The following is a 25,677-nucleotide window of genomic DNA, read 5'->3' as shown; positions in this document are numbered from 1 at the left end:
AGTTTTATTTACTTAACAGTTGTATTTATTTAAGGTTTTTAAATACAGCTACAGTTCAGCAGAGCACACATGCTCTTTTACAGTAACGCCATGTTAGCATTTAGACTGAAGAATACATACAATAATGTAGAACAGACAGAAACACTACAGGATAATAAAAACTGTAATGATATAACACGGTGCAGTAACCCGATGCTCCTATTCTCTTCAGCTGTGTCTCCAAGAAAGGGAACTAGGCTACACAACAAAAGCTCAGATTGGGTTTCAAAACCTGTTCCGTCTCTCTCAACCACTTCAGACCCAAAATATTGCTCAACAAGTTCACCTGTCACTCACTTTAATTACCAGAGCCGCAGAGAAGCCACTGGGTCACGGCCTGGTAGTGTGATTATCACTGCAGCAGACACACAATGAAGGTTGCAAACTGTACCTCTAAGTCAGTGCTTTTCAAAGTGGGGTTTGGGGACCCCCAGGGGTTGTTGAGAGGGTTCTGGAGGGTGTCATTTATTTTCACTATAATTCCATTCATAGGTAACACAATGACTGAATGTATGAATATTTTGGTCGTGGGTTTCATACACTTTCTTTACTAAAACAACTAAAAGCAAAACTCTATCACATGTGGGACCCAGAGGCAAAATCTTGTCAAAAGAGGGTCCATGTCCTCGTCTGTGTCAGTTTAGGAGTCATGAAAAAGTTTTGGAACAACTGCTTTAACTGACTGACTGTACCTGTATACCTGCAGTCAGTCAGTGGGGATGGTAAACAACTTTTTGCTGATGAAAGAAGAAGGCGAGATGACTTCTGTATCATTTATTGATCCGTTTGTTCCTTGTCCTATGTGAGGAGATTGATCTGTTGTTTAATTCCCTCATACATTTTGTGAGGTTAAGTTTGTTTCCATAAATACATAAACACATGCGTTGAATTATTTTTGTCATATATTTACTTTTTTAAAATGTATTTAATACTGTTCATGTATAATCATATAAACCTTTAAAACAAATACTACAAAAACAACAGTTGAGGCCTTTAAACTCCGGATCATGTTTTGTTTGTCCCACAGATAATCAAACACTCTGTCCTGATTGGCTCTAGCACGGACCAATGAAAGAGAAGAGCGCGAGGGGAAACATGGAGGAGAAGAGGAACCAAAACAGTGCAGCCTGAAAAATCAAACCGGGCAATTCAGAAAACACTATTATAAATGTATTAATTTTAATTAAAATGTCTCTGAGTGCATCCTGTGACTCGGTCTCTCAGAAGAGGACTCTGTCGAGCCTCCTCGGTGAGTCGACAGACGAGTTAACGTTAATATTGATCGACTATCAGCAGATACCGTCTGAGAGGAGAAAGCAACCGTCCATTCTCCCTGTTTGTGTCAGTAGGATTATGTCTGTATTGTCTCGATAAATACTGACTGACTATTGTGACTTTACTGATTGATTGTGGCGTTAAATTAACCACCTTCGGCCATTAGCGTCGATATATTAAAGTGCCAACTTTCTAAGTGAAGTCTGGGTGGCTCTTTATAGAGAGCCGTCCATATTTACGTTTCTTTTAACAAAATAAGCTAACGTTACTAATAGAGGTTAGTAGCCTGTAGATGCTATATGTATGTAACGTTACAGGCTCGGGGAGTAACGGATTACATGTAACTGAGTTACGCAGTCAGGATACAATAAAAGGTGATGAGACAGACGTAATCAGATTACAGTTACATTTAGTAAAGATGGGGACTATTTAGCAGGATTACAATTTTAAAATCTTTAAACTCTGTTGTTTTATAAAATACTTAGCATCAAGACTTATTGACATTTCCTTTCTTTTGTTTTTATTTTTATATTTAATGCTGAGGTAATCCAAAAGTAAATGAAAGTAATTAAGTTACATTGCTTTAATATACTGACTACATTTTTAACAGGCAATTAGTAATTGTAGTAGATTACATTTTTAAAGCAACCCTGTGTAAGTAAATGCATCATCGGTTTAGGTTGGCTAACATTTAACAACCAGCTTAGTTTTTGTACAATAACAAATTCTATTCTGTTTGGCAAACTGGGTTGACAATACTGAAACTGTGGCGTATGAACTTCGAAGCATTATGTGTTCTTCCTGCTGCTGAATTCCCAGCTGGTCGTGTGGTGAAGAGGCCGAAGCAGGAAGACGGTCAGCGGCTGCAGGAGGCGGCGATCCAGCTGTTGGAGCAGCAGCAGAACCTCTGCAGTCTGCTCAGGGAGGTCGGGGTGAGTGTGTGGACTGAACCTAATGGGCTGCAAAGCCAACCAACAAACATTAAATTGTCATAACTCTGACTGTTGTACTTATCTGTGGACTGAGAAAGAGGCATGTAACATGTGACATCATGGCTGCGTTCACACTGCAGGCACAAGCGGCCCAAATCAGGTTTTTTTTGCTGATATGTGACTCAGATCTGTTTTTTTCATGACAGTATGAACAGCACAAATCACATGATCTTTTCAATTCTGATTTGGGCCCCTCTTTAGACAAGGTCTAATTTCTTTTAGTCTGACCTCAGTGTGAACAGTCACAGACTTCACTCTAGTCTGACATTCAGCATGTGGGTCACTTCAGGACTGTGACCTGTTCACACTGGAATCCGATATGGGCCACATTTAAAAAATCACATGAACAGCCAAACAAAACAAATCCGAGCAATAAACCAGAATTGAGTGAATGTAGAGTAGTAGAGTAGAGTAGAGTAGAGTAGAGTAGTCAGTCATTAGTCAAAAGTGCCTCAATGGATAAAAAGGAAATGTAATGTTATACGAGACTGTATGGAAAGATTTGCAGCTTCTTCTGACCATTTTACAGCATTTATCCCGTGTGCCATGTGATTGGCTTTGGTAGAATATATTCGTGCAAAGGAAGGTTGCTTTATAGCATACAACCAGCAATTTTATTGGAATAAATACTTCAGGGTGAATCATACGTACATGTGTGACACACTGCATAAGGATGGGAATCGAACGAGTTGGGTTGACACTAACAGCCTGTGTAGGTAATCAGTAAAGAATCTGACCGGTGAGCAGAATCGATAATTTGGCATTGGTATCAATAGAATCTTATCAATTCTTATCCCTATCACACCTTTCACTATACGCTATTAATGTATCTTTACTGTATTTGTTGGTAGAATCCAGACCTGTGCAACCTTTTCCGCACTCAGAATGGAGAGCAGAAACAGGCAGACCAGGAAGGCATCTCGTCTGCCGGTGCGGGTTCACTGCTGGGTGAGTGTTTGACACAAGGTCTCAGAAATAGCCTCTGTGCTCTACATCAGTTTTGCCAAAGTGGAGAAGGTCATGTGACCCACTGTGGCCCAGAGACACCTGCTGCTGTGCACATTCATACAAAATGAAGCTTTAAAACCATGCAGAAAGAAAAATGTGACACTGCAGACATTCTCAGTGTTTGATGTGTGTTAGGACTCTCAGATAACCATTTCATGACATCCATCTTTGTCCTTTGTTTACCTCCTGGCATTAGTTTTCAGACGTGGCTTGCTTGCTTTTACACACCACACAGCAGACTTATGGAAATGGCCCCTACATTACTTAACTTTGACACAAAGTAAACGCTGTGAACTACAGGATGTGTTGTATTGTCTGTGGACAGTGTGTGAGCTGCGGCGTCAGGCCTCGCAGCTGGGTGTCCCTGCGGCAGTGCTGGCGGTGAAGATGGTGCTGGAGAGGCTGATGGAGATCACTGGATCCAAGGAAGTGATGGAAGATGGGGACGAAAGGAGAGGGCTGCTCTCTTTCTCTCAGCGAGTAAGTGTCTGACAGTAGGAGTTGACCTTATATTTCTCTGTGGAACAATCCAAGGCGGGCATTAGATCAGTGTGATGTACAGTATGTGTGTCTTTTAGTGTTTTGACAGTGTGTCATTGTGTTTGCGTGATATGATAATGATAAGTCACTGTGCGTATGGCACAATAGACCTTTTATATGTAGCATGTGCACTGATATGTCTCTGCAAAGGTAGTCAGAAGACTGCTTTCTAAAAACAAATTACTTTAGTAAAGAATATTTCAGTTAAATATTCTTTAACGTGCTAAATCATTTTGCCGAGAGCTGCTTCTTCTCTCTCATTCTGATCAAATCAGGGGTCTCAGCGATTAGCAGGGGCGGTAACGGGGATGTGGGTGTCTTTAATTGTGCTATAGGACATAACTGTTGTTAAACAATCAGAAAATAACGTTTTATTTCTCTGATTCACCTGTTTTCTCCCTACCACTGCTCTCTCTCTCTCTCATTTACCTTCTACGTAGCTGTCTGTCTCTCTCTCTCTCTCTCTCTCTCTCTCTCTCTCTCTCTCTCTCTCTCTCTCTCTCTCTCTCTTTCTCTCTCTCTCAAACAAATGGACACAAACCAAAGGCAGCTTCCTGGTATCGCTATTTTGAAATATAGACTGCCGATGCAGATGTTGAAGCTGGGTACATGCAAGAAACAGGACTGGGAGAGGATCATAGTTTAGTCCATGAACTCCTTCTTTTTTTTTTTTTGCATTATACCAGTTTTCATATCGGCACATCAGATAACAACACACTGACACTGTGCATAGAAAAATGAGGGAAAATTAGAGACTAGTTTTTCATCAGTCATGGAAACACCTGGTAATTGATTAAAATGAGCAATTATCCTGGAAACAATCTGTGTTGTCCTGGTAAAGTTTAATTGTATTTCAGCCCGTCACTTGTAGTGATTTTTTTTTGCTCTCGAGTCATTGATGTTACCATTTGAGGGAAACTGTTTGGAGACCGCAGTGGAAATATCTGCTGTGGTGAGAACAGCCAAGAGCGCCACAAAAACAAGCCAAAGTGTATTGTCCCATAAACATTGACTACCTACCGGCAAATGATACGACTGTCTGTGAGCAACTTCTGTCCTGTATATATATGTCAAGAAATGATTTCTTTAAAAGAATGGCAGCCCTGATACCGATACGATACTGATTTCGGTGATAGAAACTCGTCGGGCTTCTCTGGCAACACAACTCTACTGCATATTGAGAATAGTTGCTGCGTCACATCTGTGCTGCAGATGTGTTGGCAGATTGTTACTCCTGTGGTTTAACATTGTTCAGCTACAGTTGCAGCCACAGAAGTCTCCACCCTGAGTTTGTCTATCATTACTGCAAGGTTTCTTGTTCAAAGCACAGAAAGCATGTCAAATATATCCTATCCCTATCCTCTCTAGGTCCAGCTGTGTGTCCTGCTGGAGTCCAGCAAACAACTGCTGTCCCAGGGAGCCTTCTGCCCTAAACTGCTCTGGCAGGAGTACAGAAGAGATCAGGTGTGTGTGTGTGTGTGTGTGTGTGTGTGTGTGTGTGTGTGTGTGTGTGTGTGTGTGTGTGTGTGTGTGTGTGCGTGTGTGCGTGTGTGTGAGAGTTAATGCTGTATGTGAGGGCTAACAAAGGTATTTGGTTGCATAGTTTGTAATTCCATTAAATTGCTTTAAAATGTATTTGTTTAGGAGTTTCAGTCTGAGTTCTATACAGGCAAGGCGAAGTAAAATCACAACTTCATTTTATATAGTATAATAGAGAAAAAAACAGAAAACTGAAAGTTTGGCCAAGTTTTCCTTTTATTTATCTCTTTACAATTCATCTAAACTGCCACAATAGAAAAAGCTTGGCTTTCTTACATGATAGACTGGATGTAGTGAAATATTTAACATGGTGTTTTTACAGAGGCTACCCCAGCTGGAGGTGGTGTACCATCTTCACTTTTACAACATCCTCACTCTGAAGTACATTTTAGAGAGGTAAGAAATATTGGGGTTATTTTTATTCTTTTTTTTATATTTTGAGCAAATTGTTTGCTAGCTGCTGTGGGGCTAGTACAGGGATTAATATGCAGATGTTAACAATACACCAAATATGCAGAACTAAGTACTTTTACTTCTACATACTTGAATCATATAAGCAATTGAATACATAATTGTGAAATTTAACCACTTTTGAACCCTAACTGCTGAAATGTATAAACAACTAAATTGATAGCATTGAAATATTTTACTCTGAATTTATGTTTGAGTTACAAGTTGTTCAATTTCAAAGACATGATTAATAGCTTTTAGGGGTCACATATTCAGATTTTTGATAAAGCATGTGTATAATCTTGTATATAATATTTAAAAAGAGTTGCTAAAATTCAACAAATGATCAAGCCAAGTCAAAAAGTTAGGTTTCTTAAATTGGATTGGTTAAATTAAAACTGAATTCACTTTGGGAACACACAGGAGGCAGATGTGCTGCGGAGCACTGCCCGCTTCCTTTTGGCGCCCATGTTAAACAATTGGGCTGTCCATATAGTTGTCAGGATCAGCAACCTTTACTATCAAAAGAGACATTTTGGAGCCGTAGAATGCTAATTTCTGATCAGCCATGCTGGGGAAAGCAAACAAATTGTTTGGCCCATATTTTAGCTAAGTATTAAAACTTTTTTATTTTTTATTTGGTGTGTAAAAGCTACACTTTTTACAATTGCAGAATGTAAGAATCACAATACACTAAAACAACAATGATAAATGAAAATGTAAAAAAAACTGACCGGAGAGTTGCTGAGGAGCTGGATGTGGTTTCAGAGCCACAGGCTGCCTAGCTCTGGTCTAAACAGAGAGGACAATTATTATTAAAAAGATTTATTAGAAAGATCAGCTACTACGGCTGATTAGAAAAGAACAGAGGAGCATTATTGCTTGTTCAGTGGCGTGGAGAAATGTGCTTCTGGTCTGGTATGAACAGAAATTCATAAAGACGGCCTTTAAAGTACAGTAATATCATCAATATACTACATATTCCACAAAGGGCTGAACTCTGTCACTTGGCTGTCAGTGTTGTTACAGTGCCCCTCTGTGGATGTAGTGAGAGCCATGTTTAAATTGTACACTGACTTCAGTTCACCAAGTCACTCAAGTATTGAGTATAGTGAAAGTTGGAAGCATAGCTGACACCTACACCTCTTTGCAGTGATCTTTTATTTTTATTTTTTTATTTTTTTTGGAGAAGCATTCATCTCACATTCATCAGATTATGCAGTAATCTGCTGGCATGCTTTCCACTCATTCATTCCTTAATTAATTCCTTATTTCATTAATTGGCCTTCTAGATTTTATATACTCAGTCCACTCAGTCCAAATCTAAAAAAAATATGTTTCCATAACATGTATTTCATGTATTATCTTTTTCTGCTCTCTGGCTGTGGGTGGCTCTGATTTTTGGCCACTTCCTCATGATAGCCTTTTTACTTGCTGCCAGAAGTATTAATACTAATTTCTTATCATTGCTGTTACAGGAAACGATCCTTAACTGCTCACTCAGTTCTGCCCTCTTCTTGCTTTTTCTCCTTTCAGTGATGAAGGAGTCCGGTTGTGGTTGGTGTCTCAGTTGAAGGCTCTGTGCAGCTGGTCACCTCCACAAGGAGAAGGGGAGACCAACGAAGTTCAACAGAAAGTTCTGTCAAGTGAGGATGTTTTTCAGTTGTCTAGTTGTACTTTATGGAAGACGTCGACAAACTTCTCATTACAGTACTTAAAGCTGTTTATCATCTAGACCCTACACACAAAAGGTGCTTTAGTTTTGGCTGAACTGTTCCCGATCAGCTTGTCAGGACACTGAATGTTGCCCAGGGTTCCCACATGTCCTGGAAAACCTGGAAATTTAGAGACTAGTTTTCCAGTCATGGAAACACCTGGAAATGACCAAATATCCTGGAAATAATCTATGATCTTCTGGAAAATTGTAATTGTATTTTAGACTGTGTGGTGGGTAAATTAATGAGGAAATCTGAAGTCAATTCAGAAAGCGGAACAATCTGCTAGCCAAGCGTGAGCTAACACGTCCCTCAAATCAATAATCACCAATGGTTGACCACCATTTTTTTTTGTCAAGAAAAATTCCTGGAAAATGTCTTGGAAAGGTCCTGGAAAACAAAGAGCGGGAACCCTGGTAGCTGTATACGTACCAAAAACCAAACTCTAAACTGTAGCTAAAATTCTATTGTATCAGCCCCAGGCCCTTACTCGCTTCCATTGCTCAGTGTTCTAACTCACTCATGGTATCAGGAACATATCCTGTGTTCTTAATACCATGAGTGTGTTCACCAAATGGCACATGCTGCTGTTAAGGGTAATGCTAACACCAGATCTCCTGTGTTTTAGCTGTGGTTGGGGTCTTGGTGGGAACTGGCTTTGAGCTGAGCCATGAGCTGGCAGCTGCAGACAGGAGGATCTCGTTGCTGTGCTGCTCAGTGCTGGACGAAATGCTCTTCTGTGAGTCTACAATGCCCTGTCCCACTTCCCCACGTCTGCTGATGAAATATTTAGAAAAGCACTTTGAGTCACACCTCTGGACCCTCAAAGCTATTTTCTACTTCTTTTAACGGCCAATATGTCGAAGTATCATTTCAGCACTTTTTTTTGTCTTGCTATCATTTTGCCGTATTTCTGTCTTCTTCAGGGCTTCTGGACACCGTGGAAGAGAGTCAGACGCCAGAGAATGCTGGAGCAGGAGCCGAGCTATGGTTCTTTGTCTTTTATTTGTCTTATTAACCTTTATTAGCCTGATGTGAGTCAGTCTTTTCGAGAGTCAAGTCTAAAACAAGAGAACTGAGTACAAGCGTTATTTATATAAATTTTTTTTTTTTTTTTTTTTTTTTTTTTTTTTTTTTTTTTTTTTTTTTTTTTTTTTTTTTTTTTTTTTTTTTTTTTTTTTTTTTTTTTTTTTTTTTTTTTTTTTATTTTTTTTTTTTTTATTTTTTTTTAATATTTTTTTTTTTTTTTTTTTTTTTTTTTTTTTTTTTTTTTTTTTTTTTTTTTTTTTTTTTTTTTTTTTTTTTTTTTTTTTTTTTTTTTTTTTTTTTTTTTTTTTTTTATTTTTTTTTTTTTTTTTTTTTTTTTTTTTTTTTTTTTTTTTTTTTTTTTTTTTTTTTTTTTTTTTTTTTTTTTTTTTTTTTTTTTTTTTTTTTTTTTTTTTTTTTTTTTTTTTTTTTTTTTTTTTTTTTTTTTTTTTTTTTTTTTTTTTTTTTTTTTTTTTTTTTTTTTTTTTTTTTTTTTATTTTTAAATTTTTTTTTTTTTATTTTTTTTATTTAAAATTTTTTTTTTTTTTTTTTTTTTTTTTAAAAAAAAAAAAAAATAAAATATTTTTTTTTTTTTTTTTTTTTTTTTTTTTTTTTTTTTTTTTTTTTTTTTTTTTTTTTTTTTTTTTTTTTTATTTTTTTTTTTTTTTTTTTTTTTTTTTTTTTTTTTTTTTTTTTTTTTTTTTTTTTATTTTTTTTTTTTTTTTTTTTTTTTTTTTTTTTTTTTTTTTTTTTTTGTTTTTCTCCCTATAAATAAATAACTCCTTTTATAGCTTTTTTTTTTTAAATTTATTTCCTTTCAAAGGTATTCAAAAAAAACCGTACAAAAATTTAAGCAGGCTTTTGTGGGGTTTTTTTTTTTCAACCCCCCACAAAAAAACAAAAAAAAAACCAAAAGAGGGGGTGGGGTTTATGTTTTTTTATTTTTTTTTTGTTTTTTTTTTTTTTTTTTTTTTTTTGTTGGGGGGGGGGGGGGGGGGGGGGGGGGGGGGGGGGGGGGGGGGGGGGTTTTTTTTTTTTATTTTTTGGGTACGTTTTCTCGGCGGCGGGCTGGGGTTTTTTTTTTTTTTTTTCTTTTTCTCCCCTTTTTTAAAATTATTTTTTTAACCCCCCCACCCCCCCGCCCTCTTTTGGGGGGGGGGGAGCGAAAATTATATTTTTTATTATTTAAAAAAATTTTTTTTTTTGGGGGGGGTTTTTAATATTTTTTTTTTTTTTTTTTTGGGGGGGGGGGGGTTTTTTTTGGGAGGGTTCTGTTTTTGACCCCCTTTTTTTTTATATTGCACAAAAAAAAAAAACAAAAAACTGGCTTTTTATAGGGGGTTTTTTTTTTTTTTGGGGTTTTTTCACACCCTTTTTTTTTCCTTTCCCCCAAAAAGGGGGGGGGGGAAAGGGGGGGTTAAATTTTGCAACTCCACTGTAGATGCCACACACTGGACCTGCCTGCCAGTATCAGCGACTGATGACTGACTTAAAGCAAATAACTTAAATACAACATGTTGATGCAGTATTCCTTGTTTTTATGAGTTGATGAAGATCACCTGAACGTTATCCAACTGATTATATAAAAATATGTAAGGATGTATGACCCTTGTATTGGGTCACAGTAACAGTTTCTATTATTTAACAACAGGAACCAGTGGGTTTAGCTGATGTTCCTACACTGTCCCGCTGTCCAGTTTTAAGCTTTTACCCGCTTTAGAATCATCTGTTCACACTTCAAAAGATGGTGGCCCCTCACAAGATTTTGTGTGCAGTACACACTGTTGAACAATATGATCCTACAGGACGCCCTGTTCCTCTTAGTAAATTCTTTGATCAGGCTGTGTATGCTTAAACCATTGTAACTGTAACTCTCTGCTCAGTCTGCATGCTTCACACACTGACTCACAACCACCTGACAGTCTGTAGCAGAAAGCTGTTCATTGAAACATAGAGGTAGTCTAAGAAAGCACTCACTCATAGTACAACACTGCACACCTCTTCTCAGTGTGAGTCATATATGTAAAACTAAAATGCTAAAAAAGCTTTTTCAACATTATTGAAAGTTATATTCTAGATTAGTGAGCAAACAATGGGTCATTTGTGACCACTGGCTCAGCACTGAGAACAGATATTAGATATATCTGTTTCTTACTCTCTGCCCTGTGTTTTTGGACAGGATTCAGATATTTGATGCATCGTTGTGTGGAGTTTCAGCGTCAGCAGACGCCCTTCAGCGTTTCTTCACACACTCCCTCACACAGACTCTCACTTACAAGCCTCGACTAACAGGTAAAGACAAATTACAGACCGTTTTAACAGCTTAATGCTGTTTTTGTTTGTTAATACTTAAATTTAGCTTTAAACACAACGCCTACACTCGAACCTCAAACTGGGTCAGAAAATTAAGGTTTGAGAACATTTTGAAATAAGATGTACAGTACATACTGCTTTCATAATGATAACAAGAATAATTTCTGTAACAATATACATCCTCAGTATCAGATGCCGTCACTCTGCAAAACGAGTGGACCTTCGCAAAAGCCAGTCGATTGGTGACCTCTCTTTTCCGTAAGGTAAATGTTTCATGTAGCCTATTCAGCTTTTCAGATTTCTGAAGGACAGCAAACTGCTTACTGGTGTTTTTGTGTTGTGTTGTTATGTTATTTTTTATAACATTATAATTAAGTGAAACTGCACATCATGTCAGCAGTTACAAGCCTCACTCCTCTGCTGCTTATACAGTGTCATTCCTTTATTTTAAACTGTAGACAGCAGGCAAACCGCTTCAGGTGTACAGCCTTCAGCCCACAGCAATACCGTATTGAGAGTATTGATTTATCTATTATGATGTTCTTAGCTGCAACAAACAGCTGTAACTCTTCTGCATTCTTTTTATGCACTTATTGTTTTCACATTTAATGCATACAATCCCCAATCTCTTGTAACACGTACATTTATACACCGATCAGCCATAACATCATGAGCACCTGGGCACCCTGGTGGTCAGAATGTTCTGCAGCCCCATACCAACAGACTCTGCTGCACTGTGTGTTCTGACCCCTTTCTATCAGAACCAGCATTAACTGTTTCAGCAGTTTGAGCTACAGTAGCTCGTCTGTTGGATCGGACCACAGGGGCCAGCCTTCACTCCCCACGTGCATCAATGAGCCTTGGCCCCCCATGACCCTGTCTCTGGTTCTTTTCCTTCCTTGGAGCACTTTTGATAGGTACTGACCACTGCAGACCGGGAACACCCCACAAGAGCTGCAGGTTTGGAGATGCTCTGACCCAGTCGTCTAGCCATCACAATGTGGCCCTTGTCAAAGTGGCTCAGATCCTCACGCTGCCCATTTTTCCTGCTTCTAACACATCAACTGGAGGACAAAATGTTCACTTACTGCCTAATATATCCCACCCACTGACAGGAGACATGATAACCAGATAATCAGTGTTATTCACTTCACCCGTCAGTGCTCTCAATGTTATGGCTGATAGGTGTATCTATGTATATAAATATAATAAACATGTATTTGAACAATGAAAAAAAGGAAAACAGAATAAAAAAGAATAAAGAAAAAGGAAAAAGTGCCTGCAGTAAATCCAAAAGGTATTTCACAAGGTCAGAGAAACTGTATAATAACAAACAGAACAACATAACATAACAAAATGTATGAAAGGTCAGCCCCCAATACAAATTCAGTTTACCTATGAGTATATATGTATCTACAAATATTGACCCATACTCTTTATCCAAGCCCCCACACTAGAATTAATGATTAATCCTGAAAATCCTTTATTGTGTTTTAGCCTGTGCTGTGGACACATTAATGTTACAGTTAGAGGAAACCTTTTGTCAGTTCAGAAAGCAGAAACATCGCCTAGCATCCTATAAATGATGACCACTTATGGCTGATCACCGTTTGTGAACAAGTGATGCCCATTATTTTCAAGAAAAACTGGAAAATGTCTTGGAAAACAATGTCTTAAAAAGAGTTTAATCCTGTAGTATTGGCTGTTTGTTGGGTTTTTTAGCCCTCACCCCATTCCTCAGTTGATATTTCTACATCTAGGTCCTCCTTCGAAAACTCAGGTGTTGACTCTGAGGAACCTCCTTATACATCAAGGAAATGAAACCCCTGCTTTTACAATTCCTATTAATTTCCTTCTCCAGAGGAGAAAGTTCTGGTTTCAATAATGACTGCTGTTTATAGATGATTACCTGTAAAGATTTAAAGCTCTTCTGTATTTTTTTGTAAAAGCTGGCTGTGATCTTCAGTGTGGAGCAGCTACTGTGTCACCTGCAGCAGGTTTTGGAAACCCATGAGGTTAACTGGAAACACGTCCTGTGTTTCCTCTCCACTCTGCTGGTTTACAGCCCCTGTGCCCAGCTAAGCCTAAGAGGTAAACTAACCAATAACTGTTATTATGCATTTAAACTTGCCAAGTGCTGAGAATAAATTTGACCATTTTAAAGAAAAAACAAATATTGAAATGTATCATCTGCTGTTAAACTATTACAAACATTTGCATTTTGCAAATTCTCATAGATTAGTGAAGTATTTAATAAAAGCTTAATTTCCTACACACTAATATAGCAGACCAGTATATACACAAAGGGAAACATAAATCAATAGAAATCTGTTGTCTGTTGTTTCAGAGCTGCTGTCCAGACTGCTGAGTTCTGCATTTGAAGGCTATGACCTGGAGAACATGATAACTGCCTTTCTGTTGGCTCGACAGGGTGCGCTGGAGGGGCCTGGCATCTTCCCCTCCTACAGCGACTGGTTCAAGGTTTCATATGTGCTTTTCAACACCAGCATTTATATTTGTGTTTGAATTAGTTGCATAGTAATCACCATCACATTTTGTCAGTGTGTTCACCAAATAACCTATGTATGTGACGGATTTAATTCTAATCTCGATGAAGAAGCCTTTAAATAGGGTCAGACCACTGATGGCATATAATTAGTGGACAGTGGGTCTGTAAAGAGAAACTAATGTGGAAGCACCTAAACCTGCATTCTTAATAAAAAAAGGGGAACCCCCTTTGGTTCAAAAAAGAAGTCTGATAGAACTGACCTTACAGGAAATTAGCCTACTTCTGACTTGATTTATTAGCTCAGTAAACAGTTTCCTGATGAGTTTATGGTCTCAATCTCTAGTTTCAGTCTTTTTCCATACAGCATGATGTTCATTTAGTAAATTATGGTCCCATTTAGAGTAGACTACAAATAATAGGCCTTTTCTGAAACTAAACAACAGTACTTCTCAAGTCTCAAGGACCTAGTGTAATGCAGAATAATTGTCACTTGCTTAATAAACACTCAACACATTATCATAAATCCCATTTACACCTGCAAAATGCAATCTATATCCAGACCGTTATCTAAAAAAAAAAAAAATGCTGTCCTGATCGGAATGTGATCAGATCTGCCTGACCACATCTGGAGGTAGTCTGGCTCACATTGTGTGTGGATCTTAGGTAGGTGTCGACAGAATCTGCACAACGTGCTAAGTGAGCAAGTGAGAAGGCAAAAAGAGACCTCTAATAACTGATTATACACCTATTCTGAACTATGAAAGCACCAAAAGATGAGTTATTCAACAGAACTGCATGGAAAATGAAAGCAATACGGTTGAAAATGAATGATATACACTAAGAAATTGCTGCGTGTGACAATCTGTGTGGCTGATTTGCTGTCAATAAGGCATATAATTTATATAGACACAGAGAAGCTGGTGCTGCAACACACTGGCGCAAACTGACACAATCTTTTATCCAAAGAAAGGAATAACATTACATTTTTACAGGAGGGGACAAATAATTAGTATCTGTCATACACAGTTTATAAAGTTCCCCCTAACTCAGCAACTGATTTTTAAGGGAGTCTGGAGCTGATTCACTGCCACTCAAATTACTCGCACAGGTTTTGCTCTGGAAGACAGTGATTTATCAGCCGGATAACATGTCCGGATAGAGATCACATTTTAATACCAAGTATAAATAGGGTGTTACACACTGTATCAGAGGTGACTTGCACTGGATGGCACCAGATGTAATTCATTTTTAAACATAATTCTGATCAGTTTTAGTCTGTAACATGAAATGCTGTATGCTGTTCTTTAATAATTATCCATTCAAATGTGCAATAAGTATGTTTTTTGCTTTTGGAGAGAGATTAACAAAGGTGGATTGTGTGCCTGTGTGGTTTGATAGTAATGTTCGTCAAACCTATGTTGCAACAAGATGTTGGGATTGTAGGTTTGACAGTTTTGGCTGTTTATTGTTGTTACTAGTAGAATAATTCCTTCCTGCCTTTTCAGATGTCCTTCGGTGGAGGCAGTGGTTACCATGCAACCAGTAAGAAATCTCTGGTGTTTCTGCTGAAGTTCCTTTCTGACCTGGTGCCCTATGAACCCCCACAGTACCTGAAGGTGACATCCTGCGTATATGTCTGACTCTGAAACATTACTGATAACCTCATTTCACTAGACATGAGATACATGGTGTCTTTTATATTAATGTTCCCCATGGGCATACTGGATACTTTAACAGCAAATATTAACAGGATTCAGAAGAAGACATGTTAACATATAGATGAATGGAAAAACATACACGTTTATACTATTAGTGGGCTATGAAGTATAATATACAATCATTACTTGAAAAAGCTTGCAGAAAAGTATATGACTTCATACGTATTATACAGTCTGCAGCCGTGGTGAAAAGTAAGTATATTTACTCAAGTACTGTATGTTCAAATTTGAGGTACAGTAGTTGTACTTTACTTGAGTATATCCATTTTATGCTGCTTTATACTTCTACCCCACTGCATTTGAAATATTGTACTTTTTACTGCACTACATTTATCTGACAGCTGTAGGTACACATCACTTTTCAGAAAAACCCCCAAAACATGATATAAAATCAAACCAGTGCTTTTGACCCTTTTCAGCTTATGACTTCTTCTACAAAGGCTGTCTACTTGGAGCCTCTTGTCATGCTTCTAAACTTCTCAGATGGTTTCATGTTATATGATTTTAATGGTTATCATTAAAATTGGCTATTCAAATTATTCAATATTTCACAAAATTTTGAATAAGAACCTCTAAAGACTTTGGAGGGGCCCAACCCCTACTTTGTAAACCACTGGACTAAAGTACTTATCCATATATAAAGTAAAAGCTCATGTAGCTCTGCCTTGAGCAGCTACATGAGTCAAATGCTGCTTACAAATTGTTACATCAGTATTAACAATCTAATAATGTCATAATATATCAGTCACAGGGGACATTCTACTATGTAATGTGTGTGTGTAATGTGTACTTTAAGTAAGTAAAATATCTGAGTACTTCTTCCACTGCTGGTCTTCAGTCTGTGCTGGGCTCAAAACTGCCACCAAATCAGTAGCTGAAAGAAAACAGTAGATACACAGAGAAATGAACCAGCTGTGATTTTTAACACCTCTCTGCCATTTTCACCTGGCAGGTTCACATCCTGCACCCTCCATACATACCTGTGAAACACCGCAGCCTCCTGATGGAGTATGTCTCTCTGGCCAAGACCAGACTGGCTGACCTCAAGGTAAGAGCAGGGGTAAAAGTTCAAGGTCCTCAACGCGTCCATGGGAGCACATTGCTTAAATTCCAGTCCCAGACAGTCTTCCCAAATGTTTTGTGATGTTTTATCCATGAAGGTCTGTGTCTGTGTCTGTATGTCTGTGTGTCTGTCTGTGTGTCTGTCTGTGTGTACATGCAGGAGTCAGTGGAGGACATGGGATTATATGAAGATGTTTCTGGTACAGGTGGAGCATCAGCGCAGGTAACAGTGACACCCAGTGGTTTGTTTGTGTAATGATAGCTGTTGATGAATTGTGATGAGATGTCAGTACACTTATTTTGATAAAGCTCTTAGGAAAGAAAAAGATTTGATGCAGTAAATTATATTAATCAACTACCAACCCACCTCCCTTGCAGATGTGATCAAACATGTTACATGTTTTTTACCAGCTCTGTGTTTCTATTAAATTAGCAAAGTGAAATTACAAAAGTTGGCCAAAAACTCACTCAAATCAACGACTGGATGATTGGCAATGGATGGACCATTGCCAATATAGCCGCTATATTCGTCTAATCGCCCAACCCTAGTCCTCCGCTACGGAGTCTGCCATGTTAAACTGTTGTTGTCTACAGTAGCCCAGAACGGACAAAGCAAACACTGGCACAAGAACTTAGCCTAAATAAAATTGCCAGAGATTTGAGCAGTTTTTGAAACTAGATGGTAGAGACACCTTTCAGTCATTACCAAACGAAGCTAGTGTTTTATACCTAGCCCTAGTTATAGCACCTTCATTTTTATTGAACAAAGTGTGACTAATTGCATTTTAAGCTATATTTTTAGTATCTTAACAGTATGATGGTATAATATTTGTGTGTGTGCCACCCCAGTGCCAGGCTTCCCAGGATGTGGAGAAGGCAGTGTCTTTGTTTGAGAGCACAGGAAGAATCTCTGCCACAGTCATGGAGGCCAGGTATTCAGTCACATTATCAGATACATCACAGTTTATGAGCGTCCTTTTGAAAATCTGGGTTTCATGTAGAGACGGAGACAGATCATTGACACCTCTCTCCTCTGACAGTATTTTCCGGAGGCCATATTTCCTGACACGATTCCTCCCTGCTCTGCTGACACAGAGAGTGGTGAGCACCTTCACTGTTACTATTGTTGTTTGTTGATCTTTTTGTTATTTTGTCACTAACCTTCACATCCCATGCATTTCTTTTAATTCCAGCTTCCTGTGAAAGCCGATACTCGGATGAGTTTCATAGAAGCTCTGAGAAAGTGAGTTATTAACAGAAGCTTGTAAAATGTGTGCATTGTAGCTCTTCCAGTTCAGTGTTAGCTATAATCACGTCTCTCCACATCAACTTTACCGACTGGAATTTATGTATTTTATCCTGTCATGTATTTATTGTCTCTCAACATGTATTCTTTTAACTAATTTCAGTTTAGCATAACTATCTATACTTGTTTTATTTGTGTTTGTAGGATTAGAAGAAATAACAATCAGACTGTGAAAGCTGCAGTAGGCCATTTTTATAAAACAGTTTTCTTTGTCATATTCACTGTCATAATGAAAGTTTCAGCAATAATTACAAATGGTTATTTTTTTATAAAAGTTACCCACTGCAGCTTTAATGTTATACTTAATACTTAATATACTTAATAATAATAATGGTTCTGTGATCATTTTGTGTATTTTCGCTGTTATGACTGCTGTTTGTCTGTATTCAGAGCGGATAAGATCCCTGCTGCACAGTATTCATCTTATGTGGAGGCCTGCCAGAAACAGAGGCAGCAGGATTGTGGGTATTCTTCCTAACACTAATAATTCTCAGGATCACTTAGATCAGGGATACCCAACCTTTTTCTTTAAGGGACCCCTTTTTCTATCATTGAGTAAACTGACTCTGTGACATATTTTATGGATATTTCATATTATATTTAATGCATAACAACAACAGTAGAGAACAAGTGATAAACTAAAGTGAATAACTCCAAACTGTGTAAAACATTGGATTGTATTTGAATGAATTTTGATCAGATTATTTTCGTTGAATGTTGCACTAGAGATGAGTGTTACGTATTTTTTAAATATTTAACAATCTTACATACTCAATAGGCTTCTTTTGTGACAAATTCAGTGTTTTCTTGACTCTCAGCTCAAAGTTCAGATCTTAGATAATAATCTAAAAGTAACAATTTAATGTAGTTTTCTTCACAGGACTGAACAGACTGCTGAGATATAAACCTACTGTGTATATGTTTTAAGTTTTCTTGTGCCCCTTAAAATCAAGAAAGCCTTGCGACCCCCCTGTGATGCTTTTTTTTGCGACACAGAAGGTTACATAATGTAGAGATGACAATATTATGATGCAAATTAGTGAATGTTTCATCTTAAATATAAAAATCTCCTAACGCTGACAAAGATAGATGGAATGTGTTTTCAGCTGGTGCAGTGTGTTTGGACACCAATGATGACCCTCTGGATGTCCTGAAGATTCAGCTGCAGGAGTTCACAGAGCTGCTTGTTGAAGGAAATGAAGGAGGTAGGCAGATATAGAGAAAGGAGATCTCACACACACACACACACACACACACACACACACACACACACACACACACACACCTCTAACAGCACACACTCATGCTTCTGCAGGCAGTATTCTGCAGTCATCAGGAAAAGACTGTATGATTTGATGTTACGCAACCTCTGGTCTTTGTGACTGTCAAATTCAGTGAACAGACACTGGCAATGATGAGTTTATAAAGAGCGAAAAGAAGAGTTGGAAGAGAAATGCTACAGGTGTTCTTTGGTTCTGTGTTTAAGCAAGAGTTTGTCTTTTTTTTTTTTTTGTTTAGTTTGGTTGTTTTGGGGATATGTGATATTGAAATTTCAGCAATATGTGTATCCAAATCTAAATGTTAAGTGTTTACTTCCTCAGCTAGTAGTCCTTAAATTATTAAAGATATCATATATTCATATCAAGCTGGTCGTCAAAGATGTGTTTCCTTCATCTAGTTATCAGTGACGTGTGTTTTCTTTTAGTACATTCTCTGGAAGTTTCCGAAACAGCTGCTGGTACATTGTGTGTGTTCAACTGTTTAAATGTGAGTTCTCCAAATCTGTTTTCAGCTGGTCAACAACTTTGTTTGGAGCCTTAAAATGCAGCATACAAAGAATCTGTGAATCATCCCTAATCTCTGAAAGACTTCCTAACACTGTGACACAGTCTCTTTAAATCCCTTATTTACATACCTGTGATGTTGTTCATGTATCCTCAGAGATGTCAGCCCAGCTGTCCAGAATCTCACACACTCTGAGTGTCATCTTTCCTGGCTGTCCCGATGAGCCGATTGGACAGACAGTCATCGAACTCCACATAAACACTCCTCTGTCCCCTGAGCTCCACATCAAAGTATGCACCACTATAATTCAGATTTAATGTGATTACTCTACTATTTCATGTCCAAATGGCTGCTGTGATAAAGATCTATTCTATGTAGTCTTTAAAGAATCTCTCCTTCGTATCCCCAGGTTGTCAACATGATCCTGAGAAACTTCTGCCAGTGCACGTTAGACGCTTCCCGAGCTAACCCTCCTAATAAGTGAGTAGAACAACTCTTTTCAAAGTCTTGCAAATAATAAATCTTTTGGATTATCAATCGGGATTTAGGGACTGAAAAGTTGAAAAAATGGAACAAATGGAGTGGCATTCAGTGGCCTTCAGTGGCCATACACACATCTTTGAGACCGATACTGATTTTAGAGGGTAGAAATTTGCCACAGCAATATGGCAGCTGATATAGTGAAGTTTTCAGTGCACAGGTGTGGAAATAAACCGATTCACTTTGTGTTTTGTGTGTTTTTTTTGTCTCTCCAGACAAAGCCTGTGGGCCTCCAGGTTTGTCAGTGTGCTGCTCGGTAACACACAGCTCCTCTCCAGCCTCATACACAGACTCTGGGACCTATTTCATAACCAGGTACATAAAAAAGTCCATATTCATTTAAATGGTAAATGGTAAATGGAGCTGTACTTGTATAGCGGCTTTCTAGTCTTCCAACCCCTCAAAGCGCTTTTACACTATGTGCCACATTCACCCTTTCACACACATTCACTCAGTGATGGCAAAGTCCATCGAACAGAAACTAATGCATTCATACACATTCACACACCGATGCACAGCATTTTGTTCAGTATCCTGCTCAAGGATGCTTAGACACGTGGCGGGAGGAGCCGGGGATCGAACCAACAAACTTCCGATTAGGGGACGACCCGCTCTTCTTTATGAGCCACAAATCCCCGATATACACTTCTCTCTCAGTCTTTCCCCTTGTGTCTGCTAACTCTCTCTGTTTCACTTCTTACCTGGATTGTGTTTAGGCCTCCAACTAACGATTATTTTTATTATCAGTCATATTATCTATATCCATAATATCTCAATTAATCGATTAGTTGTTTGGTCTTGTTTTGTCCACAACCCAAAGATATTCAGAAGACTGAAGAAAGCAGAAAATATTCACATTTGAGAAGCTGAAATCAGAGAATTTTTACTTTTTTTTTCTTAAATTAATTGCCAAATATTTTGTTTTAAAATTTTTATACCAGATAAAAATTAACCTCTTTATTCCTTCATGTCACTCAAATCTGTACATTAACTCTTTACAAACCTCTCCTGTCAAAAAGGGGTCATCACTGAGCGCCGCTCACTTACTCGGCCTGGCAGCGTTTGCGGTCCACCTCCACGCCACCATGTCCCACGGTCCTTTAGTTCAGCTGGTCCCACCCATCCTGCCTAAGCCGGTACCGGTCGGAGAAGCTCTCAGCTTGGCGCTGGTCTGCAGCACTCACACCAACATGCTCTTCTGCGTCAGGTGAGGTTACAAACTGTAGCTTTACAGCCTTCCTGTAGTAAATATCGGTGATACTGGCTGCTGGACCTAGCTGCCACCTCATTCCTCTCTTCGCTGTCCAGGTTGTGTGTGGCGGCTGTGTGCTATGGGATCTGCAGAGGGGATTCACTGCCTCAGCAACAACAGCAGGACTACATCCCCAACAGCCTCTATAAGAAGGTATCTTTCTCTGTGATTTGCATGTCATGAAAAGGAAATATTCACAGCCTTTACTTGTAAAGAAATTAAAGCCTTGATAGAGCAACAGTAGAAAATGGCAATGTGTTATTGTTAAAGGTGGAATATAAGATAAACATAAAGATGAAAATAAAATTATCAAAAGAATGTGAAGAAATAACGTGTATATCTTGTGTTGCAGATCTACTGTAATTAGCATACTAACCAGTTTGCCCCGGCCCGTCCTGTCTCGTAATACCACTTTGTACCTCAAGAGGCGATAGTCAGAGTACAGCTCAGCCCTCTCCCCCCATAGTTTCAGCTGGGAGATGTGTGAGAGCAGTGAGTTTGCTAGGTTACACATGCTCTTTTAGCCTTTTTGAACTAATAAATAAACAAAATAAACCCACAAAATGTCAAGAAAGGAAATGTTTTTCCGCATATTTTCCTTATCAAACAGAAAAATACAACCTTCTGAATTCAAATTTCACCAAACCGTCTTTGTTAGTCTTTCCATTGTTCCAGCAATCACCAGCTTTGGTCAAAATAAATCCTTAATTCATCGATGTAGATGTGAAAATATTCGGGCTGTACACGCTGACCTCCTCCTCCTGGCGGTCTGGAGCAGCACACTGCTAAGTTAGATGCACAGCTAGAACTCCAGTTAAGCACTAACCGCTGAAATCAAAATGATGCATTGTGAGGGAGGAGAGGGACAAACACCTCCTGCCTTTATAACATGAACACACATGTTTGCAAGTTTCTTATTTTATTATAATAATATTTTAGTACTTAACCTCTACATCTGACTCTGTGTACATTCAGCTTCTGTACATCATCCCAAGACTGTTGCCTGAAGCCAGGAGAACTCCCATCACTGCTAGCGGTCCAGTCAGTGAATACCAGGAGGAGAACCTGCCCAGCCTGTGGAGCAGTGCCACAGACACCAGCAGCACCTGGAGGAAGACTGCTTGGCACCTGTGGAGGCACCCTGCTTTCTGTCAGCTACAACACACACCACAGTATCAGGTAACACAGGTTCACTGGCAGGGTTCACCAAAAATCTTGAAAATAATTTATGTTGTCCTGGAAATTTTGAATAGTATTTTAACTTCTTGCCTGGAACGTAAGCCTGGGTGCTTATTTTGTTTGAAACACTGTTTTCAGGATGCTGCACGGTATCACCAGTGTCCAGTCTATTTTCTTTTTTGGAGCTATAAGCAGAATTCGCTGAGAAGCCCATTGTATATGCTATAAATGTTCATATCTAGAGCCTGTTAATGATCAAATATTGTTGTTGTTAGATACATGCACAGATCTTAATTGGAACCAATACTTCGGCTGGGGTCAGAACAGCCAATACTAGGCCTACCAGTAAATGATATGACGGTTTAGGAACAAGTGCGGGTAGAAGTGTAGAATATTATGCAGAGGTCGGTAGCTGTGTTACTTTAATTTGTGTGTTAAATGAGATTGAATAACAGATTGGTCTTATTGACAATAAAAAATCAACCTTTGTTATGTTTGTCAAGTTGTTGTTCTCAGAATGGCTGGCTAATGAGCTCAGAGTACAGAGAAGTGAGGACGCCCTGTCAGACCCAGAACGGTAAGGCAGGAAACACACACACACACACACACACACACACACACACACACACTCTAACAGGTGCCATTAGACACACTAGAAATAAAGTTGGTGCAGCTGTTAACTGTGTGTGTGTGTGTGTGTGTAGTCAGGAGTACCAGCAGTGGGCCTGCTTGGAGCTGTACCTGTCTCGTCCGGTGGAGCAGGGAGGCTGTGGAGGTGACATGAAGAACCTCTGCTCTCATCTGCTTAATGCCATCATGGACCAGCACTTAAGGTAGTACCTGCTCACAAAAGGTCTTGTATAAATTGCATGCTGGACCATACTGGACTCTGTCATACTGTAGCACCCTAAAGGACTGTAAGAGATTTAATACAAAGGCAACAAGTAGAGCCTGTCCCGTCCTTTGTTTAAAGTAAATGTACATTGTTATTTTCACCTTTAGTCAAAACTCTTTTGTGTTTTTTCTGTCCAGTGTCCAGACCCTTGAAATGCTGGATCACAGAGTGTCAGGAACAGGGACCTGTCTGCCAGACATCCTGTCCATAGTCCAGGTGTGTATACTCCATATGTGAGTGTGTGAGTGTGTGACACCAGTGAAAACTGCTTATTATAGTGGGATGTCGTGGTCTTAACATTCATAGTGAAAAAGCAAAATCCTCTCTTCAGGAAGGTGATGTTTAATCAGAATCTGTGTGTGTGTGTGTGTGTGTGTGTGTGTGTGTGTGTGTGTGTGTGTGTGTGTGTGTGTGGTGCGTGCGTGCGTGTGTGTGCGTGCGTGTGTGTGTGTGTGTGTGTGTGTGCGTGTGTGTGTGTGCGTGCATGTAGGAGCTCGTCTATGAGATGGAATTGACCGACCTCTCCGGCAGCCATAGAAGCAGAGCTGATTTGTGTGACTTCCTGTTTGATTTGGTGTCTGAGAGATGCTTCTCTTCCTCCTCCGCAACGAGCTCGGCTTCACTGAGCATCAGCGGCGAGCTCAGCCTGCAGCACACTCTGAACACATGGAACAGGTGCGTACACAAATATGTTACGCAGATCATCTCTCATTTCATTTACAGCCACTGAAAACGGTGTGTGTGTCACAGGGTGCTGCTGGCTCTCCCAGCAACGTTATTCATTCAAGTAAAGACTGAAGGAGGGAGGACGAGTCTGGAGTGCAACAAGCTGATAGAGCATGTCAACCAGCATCAGGTGATTCAGATTTGAATGCAGTCAGATCAGCTGTTTGGAAAAGTGCAGTGATTGTGCGTGAGACATGTACTTTTTTAGTAAACTCAATAGTGCCTCTCCTCTCCTGTTCATGCGACAGAGGAAGGCGTGTTCTCCAGCCGGCTTGCTGTCCTGCCATCTGACCGCGCACCTCCTGAGAGTGAGAACCACTTTATTAAAGAGAAGTCAAAGCTAAGATACGTTTCTTACCGTATGTCCACAAGTCTGCTGTTCTTGCTCCAGGGCGTGTTATGTGCCAGTGTACGCTGCGGGGGACGCTCAGCAGAGGAAGTCAACAAAGCCTGGACTCAGATCAGTCGACACTGTCCTCTGCTCCTGGTCTCTACAGTGGTACAGTTTGTTCTCCTTACAGCTAATGAACTTCAGTAACTCAACTCAGCTTTAATTATATGGCACCTTTCATACAAACAGGCAGCCCAGAGTGCCCTTACATAGCAAAACTGAAACAATACAGACAAGAATAAAAGACTAAAAATGTATGCAATAGAACAATAAAATGTTAAAAAATAATTAAATAAAAGTCAGTAGAATACAAAAATAACATAAACACCAGGGGTAAAAAATAATATAAAAACCAATGGTAAAGTTATTAAAACTAAAGCTATAACATTACTCATTGAACTACATTATTCAACCTCATTGCTAGATGCCACTAAACCCTACATGCTGCTCCTTTAACAAAAAGTCTTGTCCATTCATAATGGTCTTCAAAGGTCTTAAACCTAACCTGCAGAAACCTGTAATGGTGTCTTTTTCTTATTTCTGTCAGTAATTGATGCTCAAAGTCACATTCACATTCTTTTATTAGTTACAATGAGGTTAGTAAAAGGGTTTAGTGCAAATAATGTGCACTGAAATAAGTTAAAAAAAGATGATAAGAAAAGAAGAGGGGATAATACTTTAAATACATGTACAAATAGAGCCACTGGAGGACTGGATTGTAATGGGTATCAAACTTCTTCGGAAACTCATAAATGTTTTTGTTGTGTGTGCTCAGGTGTGATTTACATTATTGTGTGTGTGTGTGTGTGTGTGTGTGTGTGTGTGTGTGTGTGTGTGTGTGTGTGTATAGCACTGGTGGGAGCGTCTGTCTCCAGTGCTGTTGTCACTGTGGCATCGTCTATGTGATGGAGAACCTCTACCAGAGCAGCTGCAGCTCCTCACTGACTGTCAGAAGTGGGCCTGCAGGTACAACCTCATAAACCATCGTCTCTGAATCTCTGATCCACATCGTCCACTGTTAGTGTGAGGGGAAAAGAATCTCCTTTGGCTTCCATGTGTCCTCGGCTCTGCCTTGTCAGTTTTGCCTTTCCTGTGTTTTTGTGTCCCCTTGGCTCATGTTAGAGTGGTTTCTGATTCTGTCTCAGTGTAGAGAAGGGCCTGTCGTCACCAGCGCCTGCAGCTGCAGCTCTGCTCCTGGCTGCTAGCCTGCATCGTGCCTGGCGAGACTGTGGGTGCAACAACCAGGGCTTCTGTACCGCCCTGAATATGCTGCGACCAGAGAGGGGCATACAGTACCAACAGGTGAGTTAAGAACTGAAATAAGGAAGTTCTTTTACCACAAATGTAGTAGTCGATACTGATACCAGTGAAATTCCACGATTCTCAATACCTAGGTAAAAAACAATAAATCCCATG

General features: G+C 39.1%; 1 protein-coding gene across 2 annotated transcripts in view; it reads left to right on the top strand.

Annotated features, from left to right (window-relative positions):
• The first annotated feature begins 1,128 nt into the window (after positions 1-1,128).
• Positions 1,129-25,677, top strand: part of LOC127353676 (Fanconi anemia group A protein) — a 27,996-nt gene continuing 3,447 nt past the window's right edge. The window contains exons 1-36 of one of the 2 annotated variants that reach the window (XM_051383133.1): positions 1,129-1,288; positions 2,134-2,246; positions 3,158-3,254; positions 3,640-3,794; positions 5,223-5,318; positions 5,716-5,789; positions 7,380-7,489; positions 8,187-8,297; positions 8,485-8,548; positions 10,765-10,877; positions 11,085-11,161; positions 12,848-12,989; positions 13,246-13,379; positions 14,913-15,023; positions 16,078-16,173; positions 16,348-16,410; positions 17,037-17,119; positions 17,228-17,288; positions 17,381-17,430; positions 17,884-17,954; positions 18,600-18,698; positions 19,435-19,568; positions 19,688-19,758; positions 20,034-20,133; positions 20,838-21,025; positions 21,127-21,223; positions 22,046-22,249; positions 22,753-22,826; positions 22,954-23,082; positions 23,282-23,360; positions 23,635-23,819; positions 23,895-24,000; positions 24,119-24,178; positions 24,262-24,369; positions 25,112-25,227; positions 25,407-25,563. In XM_051383133.1, coding sequence (XP_051239093.1) covers positions 1,228-1,288; positions 2,134-2,246; positions 3,158-3,254; positions 3,640-3,794; positions 5,223-5,318; positions 5,716-5,789; positions 7,380-7,489; positions 8,187-8,297; positions 8,485-8,548; positions 10,765-10,877; positions 11,085-11,161; positions 12,848-12,989; positions 13,246-13,379; positions 14,913-15,023; positions 16,078-16,173; positions 16,348-16,410; positions 17,037-17,119; positions 17,228-17,288; positions 17,381-17,430; positions 17,884-17,954; positions 18,600-18,698; positions 19,435-19,568; positions 19,688-19,758; positions 20,034-20,133; positions 20,838-21,025; positions 21,127-21,223; positions 22,046-22,249; positions 22,753-22,826; positions 22,954-23,082; positions 23,282-23,360; positions 23,635-23,819; positions 23,895-24,000; positions 24,119-24,178; positions 24,262-24,369; positions 25,112-25,227; positions 25,407-25,563 — 3,789 coding nt within the window. In that variant the 5' untranslated portion in view covers positions 1,129-1,227. Of the gene's footprint in view, positions 1,289-1,577; positions 1,689-2,133; positions 2,247-3,157; positions 3,255-3,639; positions 3,795-5,222; positions 5,319-5,715; positions 5,790-7,379; positions 7,490-8,186; positions 8,298-8,484; positions 8,549-10,764; positions 10,878-11,084; positions 11,162-12,847; positions 12,990-13,245; positions 13,380-14,912; positions 15,024-16,077; positions 16,174-16,347; positions 16,411-17,036; positions 17,120-17,227; positions 17,289-17,380; positions 17,431-17,883; positions 17,955-18,599; positions 18,699-19,434; positions 19,569-19,687; positions 19,759-20,033; positions 20,134-20,837; positions 21,026-21,126; positions 21,224-22,045; positions 22,250-22,752; positions 22,827-22,953; positions 23,083-23,281; positions 23,361-23,634; positions 23,820-23,894; positions 24,001-24,118; positions 24,179-24,261; positions 24,370-25,111; positions 25,228-25,406; positions 25,564-25,677 lie in introns of those variants that run through there. The other variant, XM_051383132.1, reaches the window with a different exon arrangement.

This window comes from Dicentrarchus labrax, unplaced genomic scaffold (assembly GCF_905237075.1).
Source record: "Dicentrarchus labrax unplaced genomic scaffold, dlabrax2021, whole genome shotgun sequence".
NCBI classification, from domain to species: domain Eukaryota; kingdom Metazoa; phylum Chordata; class Actinopteri; family Moronidae; genus Dicentrarchus; species Dicentrarchus labrax.
Note: the sequence above shows the minus strand (reverse complement) of the source record. Positions and strands in the feature narration are given on the sequence as shown.